The sequence below is a fragment of the Sebastes umbrosus genome, chromosome 1 (genome assembly GCF_015220745.1).
Source record: "Sebastes umbrosus isolate fSebUmb1 chromosome 1, fSebUmb1.pri, whole genome shotgun sequence".
Taxonomy (NCBI): Eukaryota; Metazoa; Chordata; class Actinopteri; order Perciformes; family Sebastidae; genus Sebastes; species Sebastes umbrosus.
In genome coordinates this window covers 34,104,313-34,127,885 of record NC_051269.1, presented here as the reverse complement: position 1 = coordinate 34,127,885, position 23,573 = coordinate 34,104,313, and the positions used below count along the sequence as shown (strand labels likewise).

General features: G+C 38.8%; 3 protein-coding genes across 54 annotated transcripts in view; 2 read left to right on the top strand and 1 right to left on the bottom strand.

The window, feature by feature from the left end:
- Positions 1–329: 329 nt before the first annotated feature.
- cd8b (cd8 beta) lies at positions 330–5,826 on the top strand. Its single transcript, XM_037783110.1, has 7 exons — positions 330–493; positions 2,096–2,449; positions 4,041–4,124; positions 4,414–4,509; positions 4,653–4,686; positions 4,808–4,859; positions 5,009–5,826. The coding sequence occupies exons 1-6, from the start codon at positions 439–441 to the stop codon at positions 4,815–4,817; spliced, it is 633 nt and encodes a 210-aa protein (XP_037639038.1). The 5' UTR covers positions 330–438; the 3' UTR covers positions 4,818–4,859; positions 5,009–5,826.
- A 5,555-nt stretch (positions 5,827–11,381) lies between these two features.
- On the top strand, positions 11,382–19,613 carry cd8a (CD8a molecule). Of its 3 annotated transcripts, none has more exons than XM_037783097.1 (7): positions 11,382–11,457; positions 16,790–16,898; positions 17,041–17,370; positions 17,451–17,546; positions 17,640–17,747; positions 17,936–17,975; positions 18,455–19,613. In XM_037783097.1, the coding sequence occupies exons 2-7, from the start codon at positions 16,850–16,852 to the stop codon at positions 18,504–18,506; spliced, it is 675 nt and encodes a 224-aa protein (XP_037639025.1). In that variant the 5' UTR covers positions 11,382–11,457; positions 16,790–16,849; the 3' UTR covers positions 18,507–19,613. The 3 variants fall into 3 exon arrangements, with proteins under 3 accessions (XP_037639025.1, XP_037639027.1, XP_037639020.1); XM_037783099.1 differs by having other exon boundaries at positions 11,393–11,457; positions 16,793–16,898; XM_037783092.1 differs by having other exon boundaries at positions 11,416–11,457; positions 16,578–16,898.
- A 7-nt stretch (positions 19,614–19,620) lies between these two features.
- The window catches only part of cast (calpastatin), a 47,915-nt gene continuing 43,962 nt past the window's right edge, over positions 19,621–23,573 (bottom strand). For 49 of the 50 annotated variants that reach the window (XM_037782918.1, XM_037782910.1, XM_037782961.1 and 46 more), the window contains 6 exons: positions 23,270–23,314; positions 23,020–23,157; positions 22,335–22,421; positions 21,675–21,704; positions 21,293–21,399; positions 19,621–21,182 (listed from right to left, as the gene is read on the bottom strand). In XM_037782918.1, coding sequence (XP_037638846.1) covers positions 21,301–21,399; positions 21,675–21,704; positions 22,335–22,421; positions 23,020–23,157; positions 23,270–23,314 — 399 coding nt within the window. In that variant the 3' untranslated portion in view covers positions 19,621–21,182; positions 21,293–21,300. The remainder of the gene's footprint in view (positions 21,183–21,292; positions 21,400–21,674; positions 21,705–22,334; positions 22,422–23,019; positions 23,158–23,269; positions 23,315–23,573) is intronic. The other variant, XM_037782709.1, reaches the window with a different exon arrangement.

Sequence of the window (23,573 nt, the reverse complement as noted above, 5' to 3'; positions counted from 1 at the left end):
CAGCTGTTTGTCATGATCACTGCACTTTATGTGTGTCATGTATGTTGAACTGCAACCCACATCTCTGAGGTGAAAACATAATTGTTATTTTATTTGTATGCTTTTATCATTTTTTTGCAAGTTGTCTGTTATGTTTTGTGCACTTTTCAAATTAAGTAGTTTTTTTTTTCCAGCAGTGTGTGTGTGTGTGTGTGTGTGTGTGTGTGTGTGTGTGTATGTGTATGTGTGTGTGTCTGTGGCCCACTCTGATAGGCCCTGTGTGTGTCACACTGGGGTGTTACCTTGACGACTGAGGGCCCTGACAGCTCAGTTCCTCCCATCATCTCTGACAGATAGATAGCAGGAACAGAAAGTATCAGCACCGTCCCTCAGCTACTACTCAACATACAACTGCCGCGTACACACACACACATACACACAGACTAACGACCGGCCAAAATGATCCTGCTGCCGCTGGCATGGACACTGTGGACAGTATCACTGTGGACATCAGGTAAGACCACTAAGTTTTTCTCTTAAGCTTTAGGCGTCCTCGACATCATAACTCAGTCAGAGGCCTGTAGCGAAGGAAGTGTTGTTGTCTGCTCAAACTGAAGCTTGCCTGGTGTTTAACTTAAATAATGTCTACATTCATCAAATACAGTTCTAACCATAGTATGTTCTAAGAGGAGACATTTTTCTTTAATAGTCCAACAGGTGACACAGAAGGTTTAAACAGACCAAGTACAACGCCATACTGTAAGGGTCAAACTGCCGTAGAAGTTAATATAATTTTCTATCAGAATTATACATTTATACTGTTATATTAGTGATACTGTTGTTCAATTAAATCAATGTAATGTGTACAATCTGGATTAAAGGTATAGTGATGATAAATAATAAGGGTATCAATACACTACCTGTTTGCGCTCTGCGGTGCGTCTATATCCTTTTTATATTTACATTTATTTTTATTTATTATAGTTCTATCAAGGCATTGAAATTAATTGTATTTGTACTGTATAGCGCACCTCACTGGATAAAGATTAAATTAATCTTGAACGTCACGCAATGTGCGCGTTTCATACATGTTGGGCAACATGATCATCCAAATGACGCCTTAACCTTCCGCTCACTGGAGGCCTTTGAATTTCTGCTGTTGTTTAGATATTTCATAAGACTAGTGATTGCAACAGGTATATGCCTACATACCTGACTCGAAAACGTGTAACAAATGATGAAATAGCTCCTCCAATGAAGGCCTCCCTTAAGGCTTAAACATTGCATAAATGCCAAATCAGTCTCCTCATATATAGCAATTTCAAAATGTCACCTTCACAGAGTTTGAAATACGTACAAGAGGTTTCTTCATAGTTCGGCTTCATTTCCATTCTTGCAACACTTTTGGTGATAGTGTTTCTATACCATACTGCCAGGTATTTTGTACTTTCTTCGGCCTTGCTCGGAGCTTGAGTACTTGTATGCGCTTTTACTGCACATGCACTATTGCTCAAGGCTTTTCCTCAAACCTTTCGGATGATGATGATGATATTACTTTAATGTCAGATCAAGTCTGACATTTTTCTTTCATCTCAGCAGCTCCCTTTGCAACATCAACACAGAAAAAAAAAATGAAGACATATATTTAACATATTTACAATCACCGCAGACAATATATTCAAGACCCGTCAACGTACATTTGATCCGTGATTAGGCTCCGTATTTAATTTTAGGATTGACTAGTGCACAAAAGAGTGATTCAGTCTAACTTTATTGAAACGTGGAACCCTGTATCTCCGAATTAATGGCAACAAATTGTATTTACTCTTCACGACATGGTTGGGGTCAGAGACGATGTTGTTAGCCAGTAGTATAGCCTCAGTATGTTATTATGGTAGGCCTGTTCATAGAAGGGGTTCTAAACACAAATATACAACATGATACGCAGTTCTTAGGAGTTTGGGTGTTTGACCTTGACTTTGTTGTAGTGTTTTAGAGCCCCGACTGTTACCAATATATGACCCTAAACTCCCATACTGGTCTGCAGATTTGTTTAATGTGCAAAGTGCACAACTGTGTGTTGAAATCTCAAACATCCCTCTATTTCCACTCCTAGGTTCGAGCCAGATCCTGCAGCAAGAACCCGTCAAAGTTCTTTATCCTGCGATCCTCAGTACAGAGTCCTTTGAGTGTGACTGCGCCAACATCTCATGTGACTGGGTCTACTGGTTCCGCAGTAATACCAACCACCTCAAAGTACAGTTCCTAGGCAAAAGCAACAACGCTGACCGTGATAGCTATGGGACAGATGTGGACAAAACACGCATCAAAATAAACAAGAGGGGCAGTTCGTCCTTTACGCTACGCATCACCAATGTGACCAAAGAGGACACAGGGATTTATTCTTGTGTTCTCACGGACAGGAAAAAGACAGAAATGTGGAAGCCGGGGGTTCTTCTTCTGCCGGGAGGTTTGTATGCTGAAATCTCGAGCGCTTCATTTACAGCAGTTATATATAAAGTGAAATATCAAGCGGCTATAAGAGTTTTAGTACATGTGTGTGAATTCAGGTGGCAGATGGCGTAAATACATGTGTATTATGACATCTAACACAACATATTCAAATTAATTGTACAATGAAGATTGTGACTTTTACTAATCATATGACGCTACGTAACATGCTGAATTCATCCAGGGAAGTTTGTCTCCCGTCCCGCCGTACTATCCTTTTAAAAAAGTAATAGTTTAAAATAGTGTTTTTATCCTTTTTCTCCAGAGTTATTAGTTCAGACTAGGGCTGTCAATCGATTCAACTATTTAATCACGATTAATCGCATGATTAGCCATAGTTAATCGTGAATAATGGCACATTTTTTTAATCTGTTCAAAATGTACCTTAAAGGGAGATTTGTCAAGTATTTAATACTCTTATCAACATGTATTGCAAATGTATGTATATATTTATAATTGGAAATCAATTAACAACACAAAACAATGACAGATATTGTCCAGAAACCCTCACAGGTACTGCATTTAGCATGAAAAATATGCTCAAATCATAACATTGCAAACTGCAGCCCAACAGGCAACAACAGCTGTCAGTGTGTCAGTGTGCTGACTTGACTATGACTTGCCCCAAACTGCATGTGATTATCATAAAGTGGTCACGTCTGTAAAGGGGAGACTCGTGGTTACCCATAGAACCCATTTTCATTCACATATCTTCAAGTCAGAGGTCAAGGGACCCCTTTGAAAATGGCCATGACAGTTTTTATTCACCAAACTTTTGTGTAAGTTTGGAGCGTTATTTAGCCTCCTTCTTGACAAGCTATTATAACATGGTTCCAATAGATTCCTTAGGTTTTCTAGTTACATATGATGACAGTATCTTTCTACTAGCTTTAAAACTGAGCCCACTACGACCCTAGTTCTGACCAAAATCTTGGCGCTTCTTATAATTTGTCTTGCTAACCTGGGCGGTGGCTGTCTAATACAACCACATAGACTGTTAGTGGACGCTTCCAACAACCTCAGTAGCACTTAACACAGTGACTGCTGTTGTTTCTTTTGTTGAGAGATGTATACATGTAACAGGCATGTATGAGAAATATTATAATGTTTTGATGTTAATTTGGATTATGGTTGAGCACGTCTTTTTGACCGGCTGGTGCCGCCTGTCAACGTGAACACAGACTTAATGTAGAGTGAAATAAATAGTTTTAAAAAAAGTCTCAAGATCATGCAGTAAATTGCACTTACAATAGATGTATCATACCTAGTTAGATGAGTGTATAGAGTTTAATCACCAATATCAGAATGCCTTTGCCAAAGAAAAACTGCCTACTGGCCTAACAGGACTGTAGTGGAGAGTCACGCGCAGACAAACAACATACATGATGTATTTGCAGAGAGAACTGGATCATTTTTAAAGATGGAAAAATATGGACAGGCCATGAATTACTGGTTTCTCCTTTAATCTCTCCCTAACAGATTATATAGATTTTCGCTATACTGCTGTTTATTTATCACTTGTTGTTGGTTGTTTGGTCTTTATCTGACAGAGTCCCCTCCAACATTACCTCCTCCAACATTACCACCAGTCAAGCCAGTGTGTCGCTGCCCTAAGAAGAAACCTCCTCCACAGGGTAAGTTAAGGATTTTTCATTAAAGAAAAAAGAGCACTTGTATGCACATGTTTGTAGCGGTGCCTAATATGTATGATATGAAATTTGACTTTATATGTGTCTTATGATGTATAAGCACTTTCGGATGTGATTATATGTATTGCATTGATATAAATCTTGTGCACTGTGCCAGATTGCGATGCTGTAAATACAATAGAAGAGGTCATTTTGTGCAGACAGGTTGTTACCATTTAAGGATTTGCAACAAGCTATAATACATTTAGATAAAGCCATGTTTAATATATGTTAGCTCCAGATGGCTGCGGATCGCTGGTTTTGTGGCCGTTGGTTGGATTTATTTCGGCCCTGGGTCTGGCGCTCATCTGCACACTGTACTACTTCAGCCGTGAGTAGTCCTCCAGCGATTCAGCACATTATGCTCACGAATGGTTGTCAAACTAGTCGAACAGCTTTGAAATGTAAGTTTAAAAATTATTTTGTTGCATCTCTGAAGTGTTTTCTTTTGTTTGTACACGTTCTTGCTTATAGGGCTACCCAAAAAATGTCGGCACCACTTTGTGAAGTAAGTAGATCACAAAAAATGGTGAAAATATCTGTTATTTTTCCTGCGTAATCCAAAAATTTATGAATTTCTTGATTCTGTCCGATACTTTAATCTCTTTCTTTTGTTTTTCATCATTAAGGAAGAGGTAGATGACCTAAAGCACTGCATCTACATCTTATATCTGACTCAAAGTATGTACCTTATGTTTGTAATTTTATATGTATTGTATGTGTGATATTTCTCACCTTTTCAGGTGTAAGTAAAACTGCTACATCATGGGCTAAAATCAGAGGTTGTTTATGCATTATGAATATTAAAAATCTTTCATACACACTAACAGTTGCCTTTGAGAGACGACATCGAGTGAAGCAGGAAGGACATGAAGATCCCTGAAGATCACCTCCGCTAACAACACGTCGTGTTCATTAACAGCCAGCGTTTCAAGAGCTGCAACCATGTGTAACATATTGTAATATATTGATTGTTTTTTGTTTCATATATTACAAGACAGCTCCAGAGCTCTACCACGTTCAATTCAAAGCTCTGTGCTGCAACTTTTCATCTATAAAGTTTTGGATTTGTCAATATGCAGATGACAACATCATTTATCCAGGTGTTTTTTTTTTTTCAATTCAGCAGGTTTGTAATATGTAGCACTGGGTTTTAGATTATTATTAAATCAGAACAAAAAAGGGCAGTACTTTTTCTCAAAGCCCGAACCTAATCTGTTTATTATATAGGCCATTAAACAGCTAAACTGCAATACAGTATTTGCTATCTTTGATATTTATTTGTTGTTGTTTTTGTCTTTCATAGTATTTTCAAACATTTTGCTTAAAACAGCTCTGTCAAGTTGTTTTTTTCTGTGAGCATAATTCTGTTAAATCAATAAAGTTGTATATTTCCAATCATTTACAGTGGTGAGTGTCTTCCGTTTATAGTTCATAACATTTTTATATTATTTGTTATTAAATACGTCTAGACACCAATTTTATAGATGCAATTTTATAGACAGTAGGCATACATATAAGTGCCAAAAGGCAGAGCTACCCACCGATTAATGACACCTTGCTCAAGGGCACTTTTGCAACAGCAGGAATGATACAGGTATAACCTCGAGGTCAAACGCTGTGTGTGTCTCAAGTGATAGTTATGACTAAGAAATCCTATGTTTCAACAATTTCTGTGCACGTGTATGGAAAAGAAGAGAAAGAGGTTTGGAAGTGGGTGTTGTACATCCATCGTCAATATTGTGTTTGACGGAAGTTGAGTAGGTGAGTGTCGGAGTTTGGTTTCTTCCGTCACCTTTGATGTGTAAACTTGCATCACATTCAGTTTCTGTTGAACTGCCTCCAGGATGTGCCAACAAGCTTTATTGTTATAATATTAAATGCTACAAAGTTGTTTTATAGCAAAGTGTGTATCTCTTGCCGTCTCTCTCTCTCTCGCACACACACACACACACGCACTACTACTATGTACACCTGTGTGATTGAGGAGTGTGAAGAAACGACTGAGTTGGTGGTTGTTCGGGTCTCGGGGAGTGTGTGTCTTTCCTGTTTGCTGGAGAGAGAGGAGAGACAGAGCCGTCTTCACCGAGATGCTATCGCTTCGCTCAGCTTTGAGCTCTTCATCTAGTCTCTGAAACAAAAAGACCGCAAAAAATACCACAGACCGAACCACAGAGGCACAGAGAGAGACAGGGAGAAAGACAGAAAGAGCGTTACAGTTCTGAAATGAGTACAGTAAGAAAAAAAACAAAAGAAAACTTCAAGACACTTCTTGTTACAGTGTGTTTTATTGGATATAATATATTCTAAAATTCTATTACCAAATAAATTTAAATACAGTGTATGTGATTATTAACCATGCATGTGTGTGTGTGTGTGTGTGTGTGTGTTTGTGTGTGTAGGTGGGGCAGGGGTATTTAATTATTAATTTATAAATCATAAATTATTATTGTAGTAAATTCTAGGGACATTAAAGAATCACAGATGAATTCCTGTAAATACAGGTAACACAGTTTAAGTTAAATTAAACTCAAACAAACGCTTCATCAACACTTTTCATTTAAAACAGTTGTCTATATGTTGACATTTGCAGCATATAGACATAATACAATCAGAGCAAAGTAGAATAAGATTTCATTCAGTTGCCAGCTACATTTATTGTGTGAACAAAATTATTGAAACATCTCTCAGTATAACAAGCAATACAATTCAACAGCACAAAAGACAGCCTCCAAAAAGACGATAAAGTTGCATCAACACTTCTCTAGATATGTATTATTATCATTCATGTGTCTACTCTTGGGGAAATGATTTATTCACAATGCAGGGAGCAGTAGATTTATAAAATGTTTAATACACAGTTTTCTGTTGACAAATACAGGTGTGTATATTTAAAACACTGTAAAAATTAAATACATGTAGAGACGCAAACTGTACACAATATTTTTTGTAAACCATTTATGTGTGTTGTATCCTGCAACTTCTTCTGATAAATATATCAACATGTTCTCATCCCAACTTGTCATATACGGCCGCTTTGTCCAGCCCCTTGAGTCACTTTATTTTTGTCATAATTACCCTAGGCGTCACTTTAGGTTTAGACAACAAAACCACTTAGTTGGTTTAGGAAACAATTGCATGGTTGGGCATAAAGCTACTGTACATCTGACCGGCACATACGGGCAAAAAAGTCAAGGCCACGCCCCCTTTTGGGGGATAGAAAACACAGGATTGTTTTCTCCCAAAAGGGGGCGTGGTCATGCAAGCCTACTCCAGTTGATGAATTGCCGGTCTGATGTATGTTTGTAAAGTGAAAATGAAACTGACGTTGTGAACACGGGACATGAACAACAGTCTCCTGGATGAAAGCCTTCTGTTGTTGGACTGACCAATCATCCTCCCCTTCCGCCCACCTAAGTGCTAAAGGGTGCCTTGTTCGACGGGATCACACGCCTACGGCCTTGACAAAGTCTCGGTATTTGATGCCCTGGGAGTGAGAACGGGCTGAATATAACCGCGGTCTCTATCCCCCAGGTGAGTAGCACAACGATACGGGTGAGTGGTACAATGGGTTCCAGAGAACCAGTGAATTTACATGATTGTCGATACCACTGTTAAAAAAAAAAAAAAAAAAAAAAAAAAAAAAATCCCATGTAATTCAACACGCACTCCTTTATTAAAACATTTGAACATTACAAAAAACAGAGGCATGTAGCCTTTAAGTAATAAATAAAAAAAACGTCTATTAACATTGCAAAACAGAACAGTGGCATGTAGCTTTCAAGTATTTAAAACAAACAATATTGTCTGGATGTCTGTCTTTGAGGTGCTTTGATTAGTTGGAAGCATTTCCTCCTTTGGAAAGAAAAGTACGATGGCACCGTTACTGCACCGCATACTGGTTGTTGCGAATTTATTGTAACGTTGCGTGTGGCTAACTAGTAGAAGAAGGGAAACTGGAAACGGTTCCAAAACAATATCGTTTTGCACTCAACAGAGCCGGATTTATTTCCTGCCGCAGCTCACAAACTAACCGGAGTTCAAGGTGTGTCGGAAAATAATAACAACTGGCCGGTCGGTTGCTTAGCTTTCTTGCTCTCGTTCATTGTACGTAGCTTGGCTAACTAGCCAGCTGCCATCTTTCACGTCTCGTGTTGTTGTTTTCTTCCGTGCTGTTACGGCGTTCTTCCTCTTCCTTCATTTCACGGCAGATGAGAACACTTGTAAGCGTATCCTGCCCACATTAGATCCGGAAGAATTGCATCTCCAGTACCTCCGCTCTGGTACCAAATGACCATTACAGGCATCGTTCGGTACCTTCGGTACCAAAGAAAACGAGTACTGTCACATTTTTTTAATTTTGGTACCGAGTTGGTACCGAAGTATCGGTTCTTGTGACATCCCTAGTTATAGCTATAGTGGTGTTGATGCAGAAAATAAATTGACAACAAGGGGCGTGATGCCAAGGCAAGGGGGGGTGACGCCAAGGGAAGGGTCATGAGACACCAAGGGGGCGTGACAAAGCAGCAGTATGTGATGTGTTCGGAATTAAATAGAGAACTTGGCTACACCGGTGGAGCTCTGACGTAACCCAATAAAACATTTAGCCGCTTCCTGGCCTCTTATGTCGTGGTCAAAAACTCTTCATTTTGGCCACAAAGAGAGCAGCATCAGAACAGACAGGAGTCTGCTTCTCTCACAAAGCCATAGCCCATGAAAGAGTATTATCTGAGAGAAGGGATATTATGTATGCTACCCGGACTCGTTCTGTGCTCAACATGGAGGGTTGTAACTCAAACACCAGACTACATTTGATGATTAACCCTTTATATTTCCCTGGATGCCCATCATAATGGGCAGGTGTTGGCATTTTGGGTTCACGGACTGCAATAGGGCCATGGGGCGGAACTGGTGTGTCTGGTGGACTACAAGTTTTGGTGTTTGGACTTTCGGTGCAATTTTCTGTAAACGGGTAAGTATTTCTCTGAACATGTGGTCATGAGAAGCCTGTTTTTTCAACGAAGCATTTGCTCATGGGAGCCGAACACCTCCTGCGCAGTGATAGATATTTGAGTTTATTGAGCTCTGAAGCTTCTGAACCGTTGATGTTGGACGGGTCTAATGGCCGACTCATTTTGTCAGGGTAACAGGGAGTGGGACGCAATTGTGGACCAGGGGAATCTTAAAGTTAGCCCCAGAAGGGTAACCAAAAAATCAGAAGCGATTGAAGGGGAGAGGGGAAACACCAAATAAAAATTTGCCTAAGAAGAAAGGCTCCCTCCCTCACTAAGATATTTAGATTGCCAGGTCTAAAGCCAGGCCTCACAGACCTCCTCTAACAGACTCAGCTCGAAGAGCAAACAGAAAATGGTGGGCATATCATGCAGATAGGTTCACGTGGTAACTTCTGCAGACACACACACCTCTACACAGCTAGAAGAAGCAACAGAATGAAGCTCTCACAATGAGACAGTGAGTCACCATCTGAACTCTGGAAACCAGGAGTAGATAAAGGCTTCACACACCTGAGCCTCATCAGGGAGAATCAGTGCTCCCACAGCTGCTCCTCCTCAGAGATAATTAACACAACCTGCCCGCTGAGTGGCAACTAGTGCCTCTTACAATATACCACACATTGTATTTTATTGTTACTACCTACAGTGTGTTAAGTGTCAGTATAGTCAAATTAAATTATCTGTTAAACATTTTTACAATTTATTATTTTTTTGTTTATAGAGTAAACACATGTACGTTTATATTAGTGTTTAAATATTTGTTTTAATGTTTTAATATTTTTTAAGTATTTTTATTTTATTTTATTTTTTACTTCTATTCTATTTTAGTTTATAAACCCCTTACTATTTATTTTTTTAACTTTCTCTATTTATCAGTATTTATTTATGTCCTTGTGTTGCTACAACAAACAAATTCCCCCTTGGATATCAATGAAGGCGTATCTTATCTCTTAAAAGTTTAAAATGTAATAAATACACTCTACACTAATAAATTGCACATGAACGGTGTTTTGTAACTTTAACTTCTGTCCCCATTTTAGTTGAACAAGAAGCATAAAAATACAGGGGAGCACAATATGTGGCAGATAAGAAAATGCATGTACCCAAATTTAATTGTAAGCATTTTGGATTTTAATTTCTGTTATATATTATACTTGTGAATTTAGCACATGAAACACCATTTCACATAATAAATTCACATTTAGGCACATGTGTTGACAGATAGATTACGTGTGAAATGTAGGATTTAACATTGAAAAATTCTCCTCTGCTTTTCCGCAGGAGATAATACATATTCATGATTATAAATAATATATATTTAACACATTATTTTTTACAAAAGTGTATCAGTTCTGTAAATGCAACAGTTTTACATGTAAATCCATTATATTTAAATGGTGAAACAAGAACACAAACCAGCATATTAAGTCAAAAAATGTCTTAATTCAAATATTTAAATGTCAACTAACAATGTCAAATCTCACAAATACCATGATGCCGGGCTATTTGTAGTGAAATCCTGCAGACGACATATTGTGTAATATGTTAGCTCATGCTTTACAGCATCAACTGTCGTATATTTTAAAGGTTAAATTTGTCACACGTTTTATAATTTAACAATCAATGTCACAAACTGGAAGAGTTCCCTATACACAATAGTGTTGGCAAAAATATTGAAGTATTAATCGATATCAATACTGAATATTTGAAAAGGTTTCAATGATCATTTTACATAGTATTGATACACGGGTACCAGCTGCGCTTTCTGTTCTCTCTTCTCTCCGACAACGAGTTGACACACACACACACACACACACACACACACACACACACACACCACATTTAATTTAATAAAAATCTAAAATGTTCTGCCTTCAATGTTGTGTCAAATGTTATTGAATATTGATATTTTTAAAGGTATTGTATTAAAAATAGAAATTCCAGTATTGTGACAACACTAATATGCAACATATTCACATATGATGGAGCAGTGAATTATTTTTTTCTGAAAACAAATTAAACACAACACATTAATCATCAGATTTCAGCTTTCTTAGCAAAAAGGTAAATTTAAATATGGAAATTATTTTCCAAAACCTGCGTATACAATCCTAACAGGAAGTCTTAGTAACAGAGGAAATTATGATCAAACATGTATTCATTTTCAATTCCTCCATTTTTTCCGAGCTCCCCGTGTCTACTTACTCCTCTTGGTTGCTCTTGGTTTCCTTTTCACAACTTCATATCCCATAATACACGGACAGGTGAGCCAAAGCGATAAATAACTGGTGAACAAGATAACTGGTATTGATGTTGATTTACTAATATTGAGGGTGCTGCTATTTTCAGATTGTAAAGATGTCTCTTCTGACTGCATTTGAATGTCAAGCTATGCAATGTTACAGTACGCGGTACTCTCTTTCTCACTGGCTTCCCCTGGTCACCCACTACATACACACACACACACACTCACACACAGATGTCAGTTTCAGGTTGGAGACCCCCTGTGTGACTAAGATAGGGAAGCCCATGCAGGTGTGTTTGTGAGTGACTCAAACCTGAAACAGAAGAATGGAAAGGTGAAGTGGGCTAACTGAGAGCGTTTTGACTGGGTCTTCCCTTCTAACACAAAGCATCAACAGAATCCCCTGCTTACTGAAAACGCTGTGAAACCTCGACCTGTTTCCATCATGGTTTCATTTGAAATAAACGTCAAAGTAGTTTATGACACACAAAAGATAAGTTAATAATTTGCATTTGGAGGGAAATCACGTGGTAAAGAACATGCTCTACAGCACAGGTAAATGAGCAGGCCAGTCGCATAGCAGTTTGAGAAATAGTCACGAAATTGAATGTATTGATTCACGTACATTGACACGAATTTCACATTTATTTCGTGATGGTCAGCACGAAATCAATTCAATTCGTAATTGTGAACTGGGAAGTATAGAGAGCAGCAAAGGCTGCGTAGGGAGTAGGTCGGCGTGGATGGTTGGGTCAAAAAACACTGGACTTTGGTCCAGGAGACCGGCGTTCGTACCCAGTGTTGATTTATTTGTCACGTAACTTCCGTACTTAAGTTACAGCACTTCCGGAGTAATTTTAACCCGAACCGCGATCTTTTCCTAAACCTTACTAAGTAGTTTTACTTTGAAAAGACTGGAGCGAACATTGGGTCACGTGTTGCTGGACATTAGTAGGGAAACGCACAAAAAATACGTTGTTGAAAGTCGTTCTGAGCGTCATAAAAAAAAGGGAAATTCATGTGTACACGAATCAAATAGATTAAATGTCGTGATTATTTCACAAGCTGCTGTGAGACTGTGTTGAAATGACACACAATGTATTATCTCTCTCTCTGTTTGTGTCTCTCTGTCTCTCTCCTCCCACCCATGGAACAGATAAATCGCCCACAAAAACAGCAAAATGTCAGCACTTGTTGCCCATTACTAAATCGGTGCATTTACTTTCCATCACTGAACAGGAAATAGGACGGGCCCCGGGTTGTGCCATAGCCGCTTTAAGCTCTCTCAGTTCATCTGAAGGGAGTTTCACTTCCCTACAACTGTTAGACGAGCTTTCACATGAAGTGACAGATGACACGGTGTTTAATTGTTGCTAATGTAGAAGCTACGTCCTTTGTTGTTAATGGAAAATGCTGTTTTGCAACCTGGGACCTATTTTCATCCCTACTGGTTGGGCTAAGTTTTTGCTTACCAGTTCAATACAGCTTTACCTGGGCAAAGTTGAACTAGGTAGAAGCTCTCCAAACCCTTAAAAGGATACTCCAGCAATTTAGGAGGCGTTGGTTGGGACACTTTTATATCAACCTTCCATTGCTCACAGAGTACTTGAACAGTAATGAAAATAGTTTGATCCCTGAACAGATACAGGTGTCTGCTCACAATTTATCAAGTTTTTTAAAGCCCAATCCAAATGTGAAAGGCACAATTTTGTTAAATGTACAAGGAGTGTATTCTCCCAAAATTCTGCCTCCCCGGGACGGTTGGGAGAGCTTGTTCTGGGCCAGGGGTCAGCAACCTGCGGCTCTTCAGCTCCTCTCCAGTGGCTCCTTGTGGATTTTTAAAAATGGAAATGAATAACTGTTTTTTTGTTTACATTTTCATTTTTATTTATCATCGTTATAGGTCTATGGTACGACGGTACAACGGAGTATTAGGGCCACATTGAGGAAAAAAAATAAATCTGAGATTTCAAGAATAAAGTCATAATATTACGAGAATAAAGTCATAGGTTTACAAGAAAAAAAGTCATAATATTATGATAATAAAGTCATGTTATGACTTATTTCTCGTAATATTATGACTTTATTCTGGAAATCTGGATTTATTTCCTTCAATGTGGCCCTAATACTCCGTAGTACATTTGCACTTTGGCCCTCATTGCATTAGACTTATATACTATATACTTAGACTATAAACTGTTACCTTCATCACAATGCTCAAATGTTTTGCAGCTCCAGACAGATTTTTACATTTTTTTTTTTTGCCTAAAACGGCTCTTTTGATAGTAAAGGTTGCTGACCCCTGTTCTGGGCTAAAAAAAATATATAATTTAATTGGAAAAATTGCTGTCTAAATTCAATCACTTTATATTTACATGTCACTTGTTCATACGGGTCTTTGAGAAAAAAAAAACATTTAAAAATTATTATATTTTCATAAATTACTGAGATATGGATTTTGGCAAAAAAAAAAAAAATCAAAAAAAAGGTTTCTGACTGGCTGCATCTTGAGAAAACATTCACTCAGTAGGTTTTATTCAGTTAGGAACAGCCTTTGACTTGTTTTTGTCTGCAGACACACTTTGGATGCATGTGCCACCACCAAAACTTCAGACAGCTAACACTTGCATCAACTGATAGGCCAGAAAATAAGCTTTCCAACTAATATGCTTTTTGTATGTAGCGTAACTAAAAACTGTATGGTAGAAGAAAAATAACAAAAGAGACACAAATATACTTACATGCTGTGTATTTCAAACTATGAATAGCATGTGAGGAATAATCAGAAGGTCTCCACTCTGAGGTTGAAAGTGAAGAGGGTGTGGCTGAGTATGAGCATGGTGAATGATATGAATGAAATGATCATAGTTGCCTTCTAACTTGCTAAAAAGGCTCTGTGCCAACCGACCCCGCTCTCCCCTACTCCACTTCCATTAAGTTTGGGGACTTATAAGAGTCAGATTTTCCAAAATAATCGTCAAAATTGAAGCAGCAGTCATCCAGAATTTTATTCACAGGTATAGGTCAAGCTGCCAAAACACTGAATCCTGCTTTCCTACAATCAGTAGCATCTTTTGTTACACCCTCCATGCCTGGTACGTGCCCATATCAACAGTTTAAAACACAGGATTTCTGTGTAGTCTCCAAATTCAAACCAAAAGGATTTAATTTGAAACAACCCCGATGACATCATCGGGATTGTTTCAAGTGAAATCTATTTGAGGGCCATTTATTGCACATCTCCCACTCAGCTGTCAAACGAACGTAAAACACCTCCTGTGACATCACTAATTGGAGGCGTGGCCAGTAATGCAACACACACTGACTGAAGCTTCAGCCCAACAGAGCAGAGCAGCAGATTTGTGACTCCAGAGCTATAAATCATGCTGTCGCTGCCATCTAGGGGTTAAAATGTTCACCTTGCTGCAGTGATGTAACACTGCATGATAACGCAGTGTGGTTAGCCGTGCAACACGGATGAAATCTTATTAAATTTAATTCGACATTGTCATACTTTGTCATGAAAAAAATATTTGTGGTGATGCTACAATTTGACAGGTTCATTTCAATGATGCGTATCGGAGTGATATAAGTGATAAAAAGTCCAACATGAATAAAGGTTCAAAATTAATATATTATCAGTTAATGCTAAAATACAATATTATGTTGATTAGGATCACTTGTGAAAGCATTGGGTGCCAACAAAGGACAAAAGGAGTGCGGTTAGAAACCACTTACAACTGTCAGTGTAAGCTACCACTGGTGTAGACCACGTGTATTCATGAAACTCTGCATTTGGTCTTCCGAAATAGGAAACCACACAACAGGAAGGGACCTCACAGCAAATCTAACGTCTTTCTGCAGACAGAATATGAGATCAGTTCACATCAGGATATATTGCATTGTGTACTTTCTATCTTCCTTTTCTTGTAGTAGTTTTGTGTAATATTGCTTGCACTTTTCTTTTTTTATTTTAATATTATTTTGATTTTAAAGGACCAGTGTGTAACATTTAGGGGGATCTATTAGCAGAAATGGAATATAATATGAATTAGTATGTTTTCTCTGATGTATAATCACATGAAAATATGAATTGTGTTTTTGTACCTTAGAAGTCCACGGAGTCCGCCGGGTTGCACCGCCATGTTTCTACGGTAGCCCAGAACGGACAAACCAAACTCTATTAACTTTTCCTGCTTGGTCTGGAGTCGATAACGTTACTCGCTGACGTCACCGCCGCCTCTCTCTCTCTCTTGCTTCACCACTCACCTCCCACCTCTACTCCAAATGACCTACGCTACTCTCCCAACAACACAACATTCCTAGTTCTTCTACACGCCTGGCACACGGGAGCGGCCTCGGTCGGCTGTAATCTGCAACATCGCCTCTAGATACTGCCAGATCCAGCTTACCTTGCACGGCAGCTGGAGTCTCACAATATCCCAAGATCATGTGGTAATCACAGGATCACATATCAAAGGTTATTTATGTCTCGTAATGACTTGATTTCATTAATGAGGGTTATATTTAATATATTATATCCCACCCCAGTCCCTTTTTACCTGTTGAAATACCTTTAAAGGGCCAATACAACCCATAATATGCCATTTTCCACTTGCCAAAAAGGGATTACAGCTCCCACCGTGTCACTGAAAGGTTATCTGTGTCTCAAAAATGACTTGATTTCATTCATGATGATTATATTTGACAGATTATAGCCCACCCCAGTTTCCAATGACGGCTGGCTCAGTGTAAACAGGTTACCGTGACGCCCCTCTACTTATCTTTTTAACTCTCTTCACATCCGTTACATTGCATGTGGCTACAAGAAAAAAAAATTCACCAAGAAGATCAACAAAAAGCAATTTTTGGAATTCCAAGTTCTTTCACAGCTCCTCCATGTCACATTAAAACACAGAAGGTGAGGTCAAAGGTCAAAGTCAGCTACAGAGTAGTTGGAGGACACTTCAGCAGGGCAGATGTTTGCCTATATCGGGTATAAAGACGAGTTTCTTGAAATTCACCATTTGATTTGTGCAGAAACAGAGTTGAGTTAGTGTAAAGTGGGCTGTTTTTACACTTCCTACCCCATCACGTTCAGCCTACATACCACCCACCACTGCGTTTGTGTGTCAGTAGCTCGTGGATGAAGTCGTGCTGTTCGATGCTTCAAACCAGAGGCAGAGGTGCGAAGTGCAGATCGGTGGGCTCCACTTCAAACAACCTGCAGACCACGACCTTGCTTTGCAGGAGGTCTCTGCAGCGCTTCGTTGCAATGATCCCCTTTGACGCAGCAGAGAAGAAGGTTACAGGTGGGGCGTGGTTTGATATCTCGCTGAATTATCTCCCAGCAGGCTCCAACAAACACCACAAAGACGCGTTTAGCAGCTGTTGTCGTCTGCAACATTAAAATGGACCAAAAGTGGATTCAGATTCTGGGGATTCTGGTGTTTTGTCAACGTAAGTTAAAACTTGAATTTTGAAGTTTATTCACTACCGCGTAGCAGCTTTAAAGTTTCCTTCTGGTTTGTTTCTTTCGCCTTTGGTTGCCGGAAAACAGAGAGGGGAATGATGATATGTGTCATTTTATCACATCTTTTAGAAATGACTTCAGGAGCTGGTGAAGACATAACTGCAAAGGAAGGGCAACCGGTTCAAATCACGTGTAAGCCTGCTGAAGCGGGCTCCATGATCGTCTGGTTTCGAGTTCTGGACACATCTGGCATGGAATTCATTGCGTCTTTCACTAACAATGGCCTCCTAAAGTCACCTCTAGCCTCCTTTCCCTCCACCTTCAGTTACTCAAGGATTCGTGAAGATATCCTGATACTGCTGAAATTCAGCAAAGATCTGGACAGCGGCGTTTACAGCTGTGCGTCTCTCTTCGGCGGCAAAGAGCTGAAGTTCGGCAACGTGATCCGGCTGGGTGGAAGTGAGTTTTGTGTCATACGTTTGGTCTAATGATGATCTGATGGATGCTTTTTAGAATCACACAGTTCCCTCTCTCTTCAGAAAAAGTCAAAAGCACCGAAGCACCGCGGGCCGCCGCCACCACCACCGAGCAAACCCTATGCACAACTGCCACGCCATGCGTTTGTAACAAGAAAGGTAAATGTTCACAATCACAAGAGTCCTCATCATCTTCATATGTGTGTGATGCTTTGAGGAGGAGCAGATGGTAAATGAGTACATGCTTTACAGCGGAAACCAGGCCTGAACTGTTTTGTTCTCTGATCATACTGGGCCCACTGGCTGGCGGCTGTGGCCTTCTTCTTCTAATCCTCATCATCACCTCCGTGTACTGCCACCGTAAGTTCATCTGATATCTAAACCTTGTTGTTACACAACATTTATCATATGCAGTCAATATAAATGTCTTTGAAAAGCTGAAAATTGTTATAAATTCTGCAAATATTTTTTTTTTTTTCTGGTTTTCTTGATTTAAAACTTTTTGCTGTAAAAATAACTTTTGTAATTACACTTTGGATTTGCTGTAGAAATAAGGACACGGAGATGCCCACACCATTACAAGAGAAAGTAAGTTATTTATGTATTTTTCTTTTAATCTGATGTCTTTTCATTTAGGGCCGTAGCCAGAATTTAAGGAATACTGAGGTCATTAGTTCAAGTCCCCCCCACCCCAGACACCAAAATAAAAGTGTCAAAAAAACATTTTTTTCCATATTTATTTACTGAGTAAGCTGTTTAATGATATTTTCTGCAAGTTTTAAATTTAATTAAATGTTTTATCATGGAAATTGTTCTGAAAATCAAAAAATGTTCATAAACGTAAACTCAAATTATTGTCAGAACTTCGTCTCTGTGTAATTAGTACCAACTTAAATGGTTCTTTCCACACTTTGAGATTTAAACATATTATAACCTCAGTGTCCTCAGCTGTAGCTACGGCCCTGCGTTCCCTTTGTACTTCCACTGTGAACAAAGAACTGAGTCACTGAAATAAGCTATTTATTAATATTATTGTTGATTTCAAATACTTTGTTTATCTCATATAGACCGCGGGTGGTGGCTCCTGGAAAACAAATGATGACCAAAAGACCTGTTTAATCTCAATGGTGTCATTTCATTTCTTTAAGCAGCAGTTATTTTACAGCATTGTGTTACTGTTGCATTCTTTCTTTTTTTCGTCTCATTTACAGTTTAATGACATTTATGGTGAATATTTTGCTATATGTAAAAATATAATAATATAAGAAGTGTTTAAAGTGGTTCAAGGATTCAATGCATCAAATACTTTCAAAGATCTTCACAGTCAACATCCAGTTTTAACAGTTTAACGTTGTGGTTTAACGGACAATAACGCAGCGCTGACATTCAGATTGAACTCTTTTAATGAAATAACATGAAATAAAATATCTATTCAGCCATTCCCCATAAATGTTAATAATAATAATAGAAACCACTGAAGTCCTGAGAATATTAGAAGCACTTTTATTTACGTTTATTTTGAAATTTATGCAAAAATTGTATATAACTAATTTTGCTTTTGTATAGAGCCAATTTTAAACTGTTTTTTTCTCCAGCATATTAGTCGCCTTACATTCATTTTTGTCCGTAATTACTGGCCTTTAGTTTTGTGATTTCAACATTTTAAAATAGAATTTAACTTGCCTTTAGCTTGAAAAAAATTAAATAACCAGTTTAAAAATGTTTTTTCTCTGATAATATGATTTCCAGCAGGATAATTTGAAATGTTGAATTTTTTTAATTACAATTTTTATTTAGTAAAGCTTTTTTTTTTTATTTCTTGCAATTCAAATTTCTATGGTTTCAAAGTCATGAAGAATAAAAAGCCACGGAGTGTGGACTGGTAGCTGAAGAGGTGCCAGTTCGCTTCCTTGGCACTGCCGAGGTGCCCTTGAGCAAGGCACCAAACCCCTAAAATAAATAAATATATAAACAAAACTGCTCCCTGGGCGCTGTACAGCTGCCCACTGCTCCTAATATACTAGGATGGGCTAAATGCAGTAGCTAAATTTATTTTAGCTAAAGTGCTATGTACAATATATGACAATAAAATTGGATTTACATTTACATTAATATGAAACATTTTTCTTTTTGTAAAAATGGATGTAGAAATTCACCCACTTACAGAGTTTTTGTAACTTGAAATATTGTAAAAAATTAAATAAAAATATATTATCACTCAAAGAACAACAAATTGTATTTATCTTTATTCATGTTTCTTTTTTTTTCGCACATCAAACCCACTCATTTGCATCCCCATCAGTCATTCAGGGTGTTGGCACAGAAATATAAAGTTTTAACATGAAGTTTGAGCGAAAGATGTTTTTGTTGAGCCCCCTTGAGTCAAAAGGAAGTGGGCTGCTACAACGATTTGCAGAGTGAAAAACCACCAAGTCGGAGGAGAGAAAAAAAGATAATTTCAGAGGAGAATCTGTTCCCGTTCACTTTAATACACACACACACTTCCCTTACACCTTTAAGAAAACAGTGTTTACTCATTTCCTGCTGTATTTTCTATCTTTTCCCCCCACATATTAAGGCAGTTTGGTTAGTTTTTATTTCTCATTTTAGGCACAAATCGTAGAAACCAAACACATAGCAACTACACCATTCAAAATTTTAGATTTTATTTTATTTAATTAGTATTCCCACATCTAAAATACCTTTCATATCTTTTGACTCACACCCACACAAACCCTAACTCTGGGACAGTATATTGATTTTTGACTTTACAGCTGAAAGCCCTTTGTAAATTATACAGTGTTGTGTTATATAGAGCATTTTTTTTTTTTTTACAGTATACAAACAAAGGCAGTTAACAAAGCTTGTCACCACCTCAGTTAAGTGCACTTCTGGACACCAGCATTTTTTTTTTTTTTTTACAAGGCCATATACATACAAAAGACCCTCTTTTGTCAGATATTTTCTCTCCAGAAAGTAAAAGGCATTTGCAAGAAGCTCTCGGATACAGAATAAAGCAGAACACCTCTTGGAAATCCTCCACATTATTTAACTATGTAAACTATGTCGTTCAAAATATAAGCAAACTAAGCTGTACACTAGTGTCTTTAAATGGCGTCTGACCACATCAGGATAGAAAACTTGGCTTTTTCTGTGTACATCAAGATTGCACAAACATCCCGATACTATACACCCGCTCCGTGCTGCTCCCAACGCAAGCTGACGGTCGCCACCGCTCCCACCAACGTCACAACATCGCCAGGTTTGTTGTGATATTAGTGCGTCACTGGGAAAAACTGTCAGCTGAGATGTACATGCAGGACTCTGACGGGCGGCGCCTTCCTTCCCTCGGCACGCTCAACACGCCAACCAACAAAACTAAAGATTTTCACTTGACTTAACCACCTCCTCTCTTTCCACACAGTTCCCCTCCTTTCACTCATTCTTTCATTCTCCATCTTGTTTTAGAAAGTCTTTTCATTCTCTCCAAAGACTGAAACAAAAACATCCTTAAATAACACGTGAAACCGAGCGAAAAAGGCGCCGCATGCAGAGGTGTGTGTGAGAGAGTGTGAGTGTGAGAGAGTGTGTGTGTGTGTGTGTGTGTGTGTGAGAGAGAGTGTGAGTGTGAGTGTGAGTGTGAGTGCGAGTGTGTGTGTGTGTGTGTGTGTGTGTTATGGGTATGTCTAGGTTTGTCTTTCATCCAGTATACATTCTTGACGATTTAGAAAAATAGAATCATTATCCAGAGAGCAGTTCCCTTCGCTGATGCGTCCCTGTGGCCGGGAGGACAACCTGCAACACGGGACACATTCAGCAGTCAGTGGAAAGACGTTCATCCTCGTCACGTCGAGCATCTTTTATCAGATAAAAAATTGTGCAAAAAAATGAGAACAAAACCTCACCGAGTGGTCTAGCTCTTGCCTCCCTTCTTTGTAGATTTTGGCACGACGTCTGAGCTAAACTGAGCTGATAGCTGGTCGGTGGCAGGCGGCTCCTCTGCATGGTGTTTCTGAAATACAAGGTTAAAGTTAAAAAAAAAAACATAGAAAGGAAAAGTCTAGCGCCTCTGCATGCAATAATTCTACAGATTTAATGTAGTTATCTGGGGGAATTAACATCAGCGGAAGCAGAGCATGCATCACATGCAGCTTTGTGCAGACTCCACCCAATGGAGAGATATTTGTTTTCACTTTGGTTCAACTATAAACAAACACATTCATTTTGTTCATCATCGTGCATTATCCAACTGAATTTCTGTCTTCATGCAGCAGGCAGTTTGCTTACTTTAGACCTTGACTTTGACTTGCTCTTGCCCTGTAACAAAGTCGACACCTTGGTTAGACCAGAGACAGTTCAGAAAGGACCCTGGGAGTCAGTTTCCTGTATCTGTGTCACGTTGGTTTCGCCACTGCCCCGCCTCCTTTAGGAGACTAGCGGCAGGTCCTTAGTCTATTAACTTGAATGGGAGAAGTGAACGTGACCGTTTCAAACCATTGGAGGAGCTCGTAATGCATCATCTCTATTATAGAGTATCTTTGTTTAGGCTCAACAAGTCTGTGTTGCTCCATGAGGAGGTGACCACTGATACAGTAAATACTAGTAAACAACCTGTGGAGGGCGCCATTTAACAATGAAAACTAAAAAAGTGCAACATCAGTATTTATGAACTGCCATTGGTCGATAGCAGATTTTTTTTACCATTAGATCTCAAGCTTTACATTTACATTTGGTCTTCTGTTTTTTAAAGATTATTATTTTTTAGGGCTTTTATTGCCTTTATTAGAGCAGCTGGAGAAATGATAGGATGCCATGCAGCAAAGGGCCGCAAGTCGTAATCGAACCCCGGCCGCTGCCTTCTGTTACTCTTTAACTTTTACTGTCTCAGTGATATCTTCTGATGGAGCGATCTTACATCCTGATTGCTCACAGATATCTTCTCTTTACCTTTGGTTTGTCCGTCTTGGATTTGAACTCGGGGGCGTCTGGGAGCAGGGTGCTAGACAGGGAGTCCAGGACAGGACCAGACATTGGCTAGGAAAGAATAATAAAGAAATAAATTATAAAAAAAAACATATCAAACATGATCAGCTCATGATGAATTCATGTACTGAACTAATCCAGTTGTTTAGGTTAGAATCTTTACACAATTCAGCATAAATAAATGTCCAGATTGTTAATTTCATGGTGGAACAACAACTATTAAACACACACTACTCCCTACATTGCTGTTCTAAAGAAAAACATCTTTAGATTGCATCTAAAAAAAAACTTAATCAACAGAAAATCCAAAGAATTTGCATTTGTTTGGAGTAATCTCTGGGGAGTGCAGTACTGAAACATGACAGCAATGGGCACCACATAGCTCCATAATAGGCCTTGTTCACAGCAGACATTTTGACTGTCTTAGAGGGAAAAGTACGGAAGCCCGGAAGAAAACAATTTAGATCAGACTTAGTAAATAGATCACCGGATTGTTTTTCTAACTTGCCTTCAGGGCTTCCGTAGAAAAGCACAGGTGGAACTAAAAATATGATCTGTGGCTCATAAAGAGCCACATTAGCCGATATTACACCGGTGCTTTTCTCACTATGACATGTCAATATATGTTGCAGTTTATTTTCTTTGCTACCTTCAGGGGCTCTGAGTCCAGCACGGGAGGTTCCAGCTTTGTTGTGGCAGCACATGATGCGGCGGCTGCGGTGGGTTTGGCAGTAGCAGTGAAGTCACTGGACAGCAGGTCCAAGGCTGTTTTATCATCCATCGTCTTCTACGGAAACACCGGAAACCAAACGATGTGCATGTTGCGTATACACAGTGTACTGTATTTACCATTTAACTGTCTGCTGTCGCATTCTGTGAGTGTGTGTGCGCTTTTTTACCTTCTTGGGTGCTGCAGCTGCTTTTGCCTTTTCTTCTGCCATTTTCTTTAAAATGAAATTGATGAACATTAGACACACAATAAAGTTACTACTACTACTAACATTCAAATATACACCCTCACATAGCATTTTTTAACTGGATTCAAAGGCTCATATGTAAAACATTGGGCCTCATGCAAAAACATTTTCATATTCTAGTCTTAACTTTTTCATATTTTTTTTGTGCCGTGGGCTCATATGAGTGTGCCATGTCAGATTCAGCAAACACTCCTAAGATAACTGTGTAAATGACCTGCATAAACAT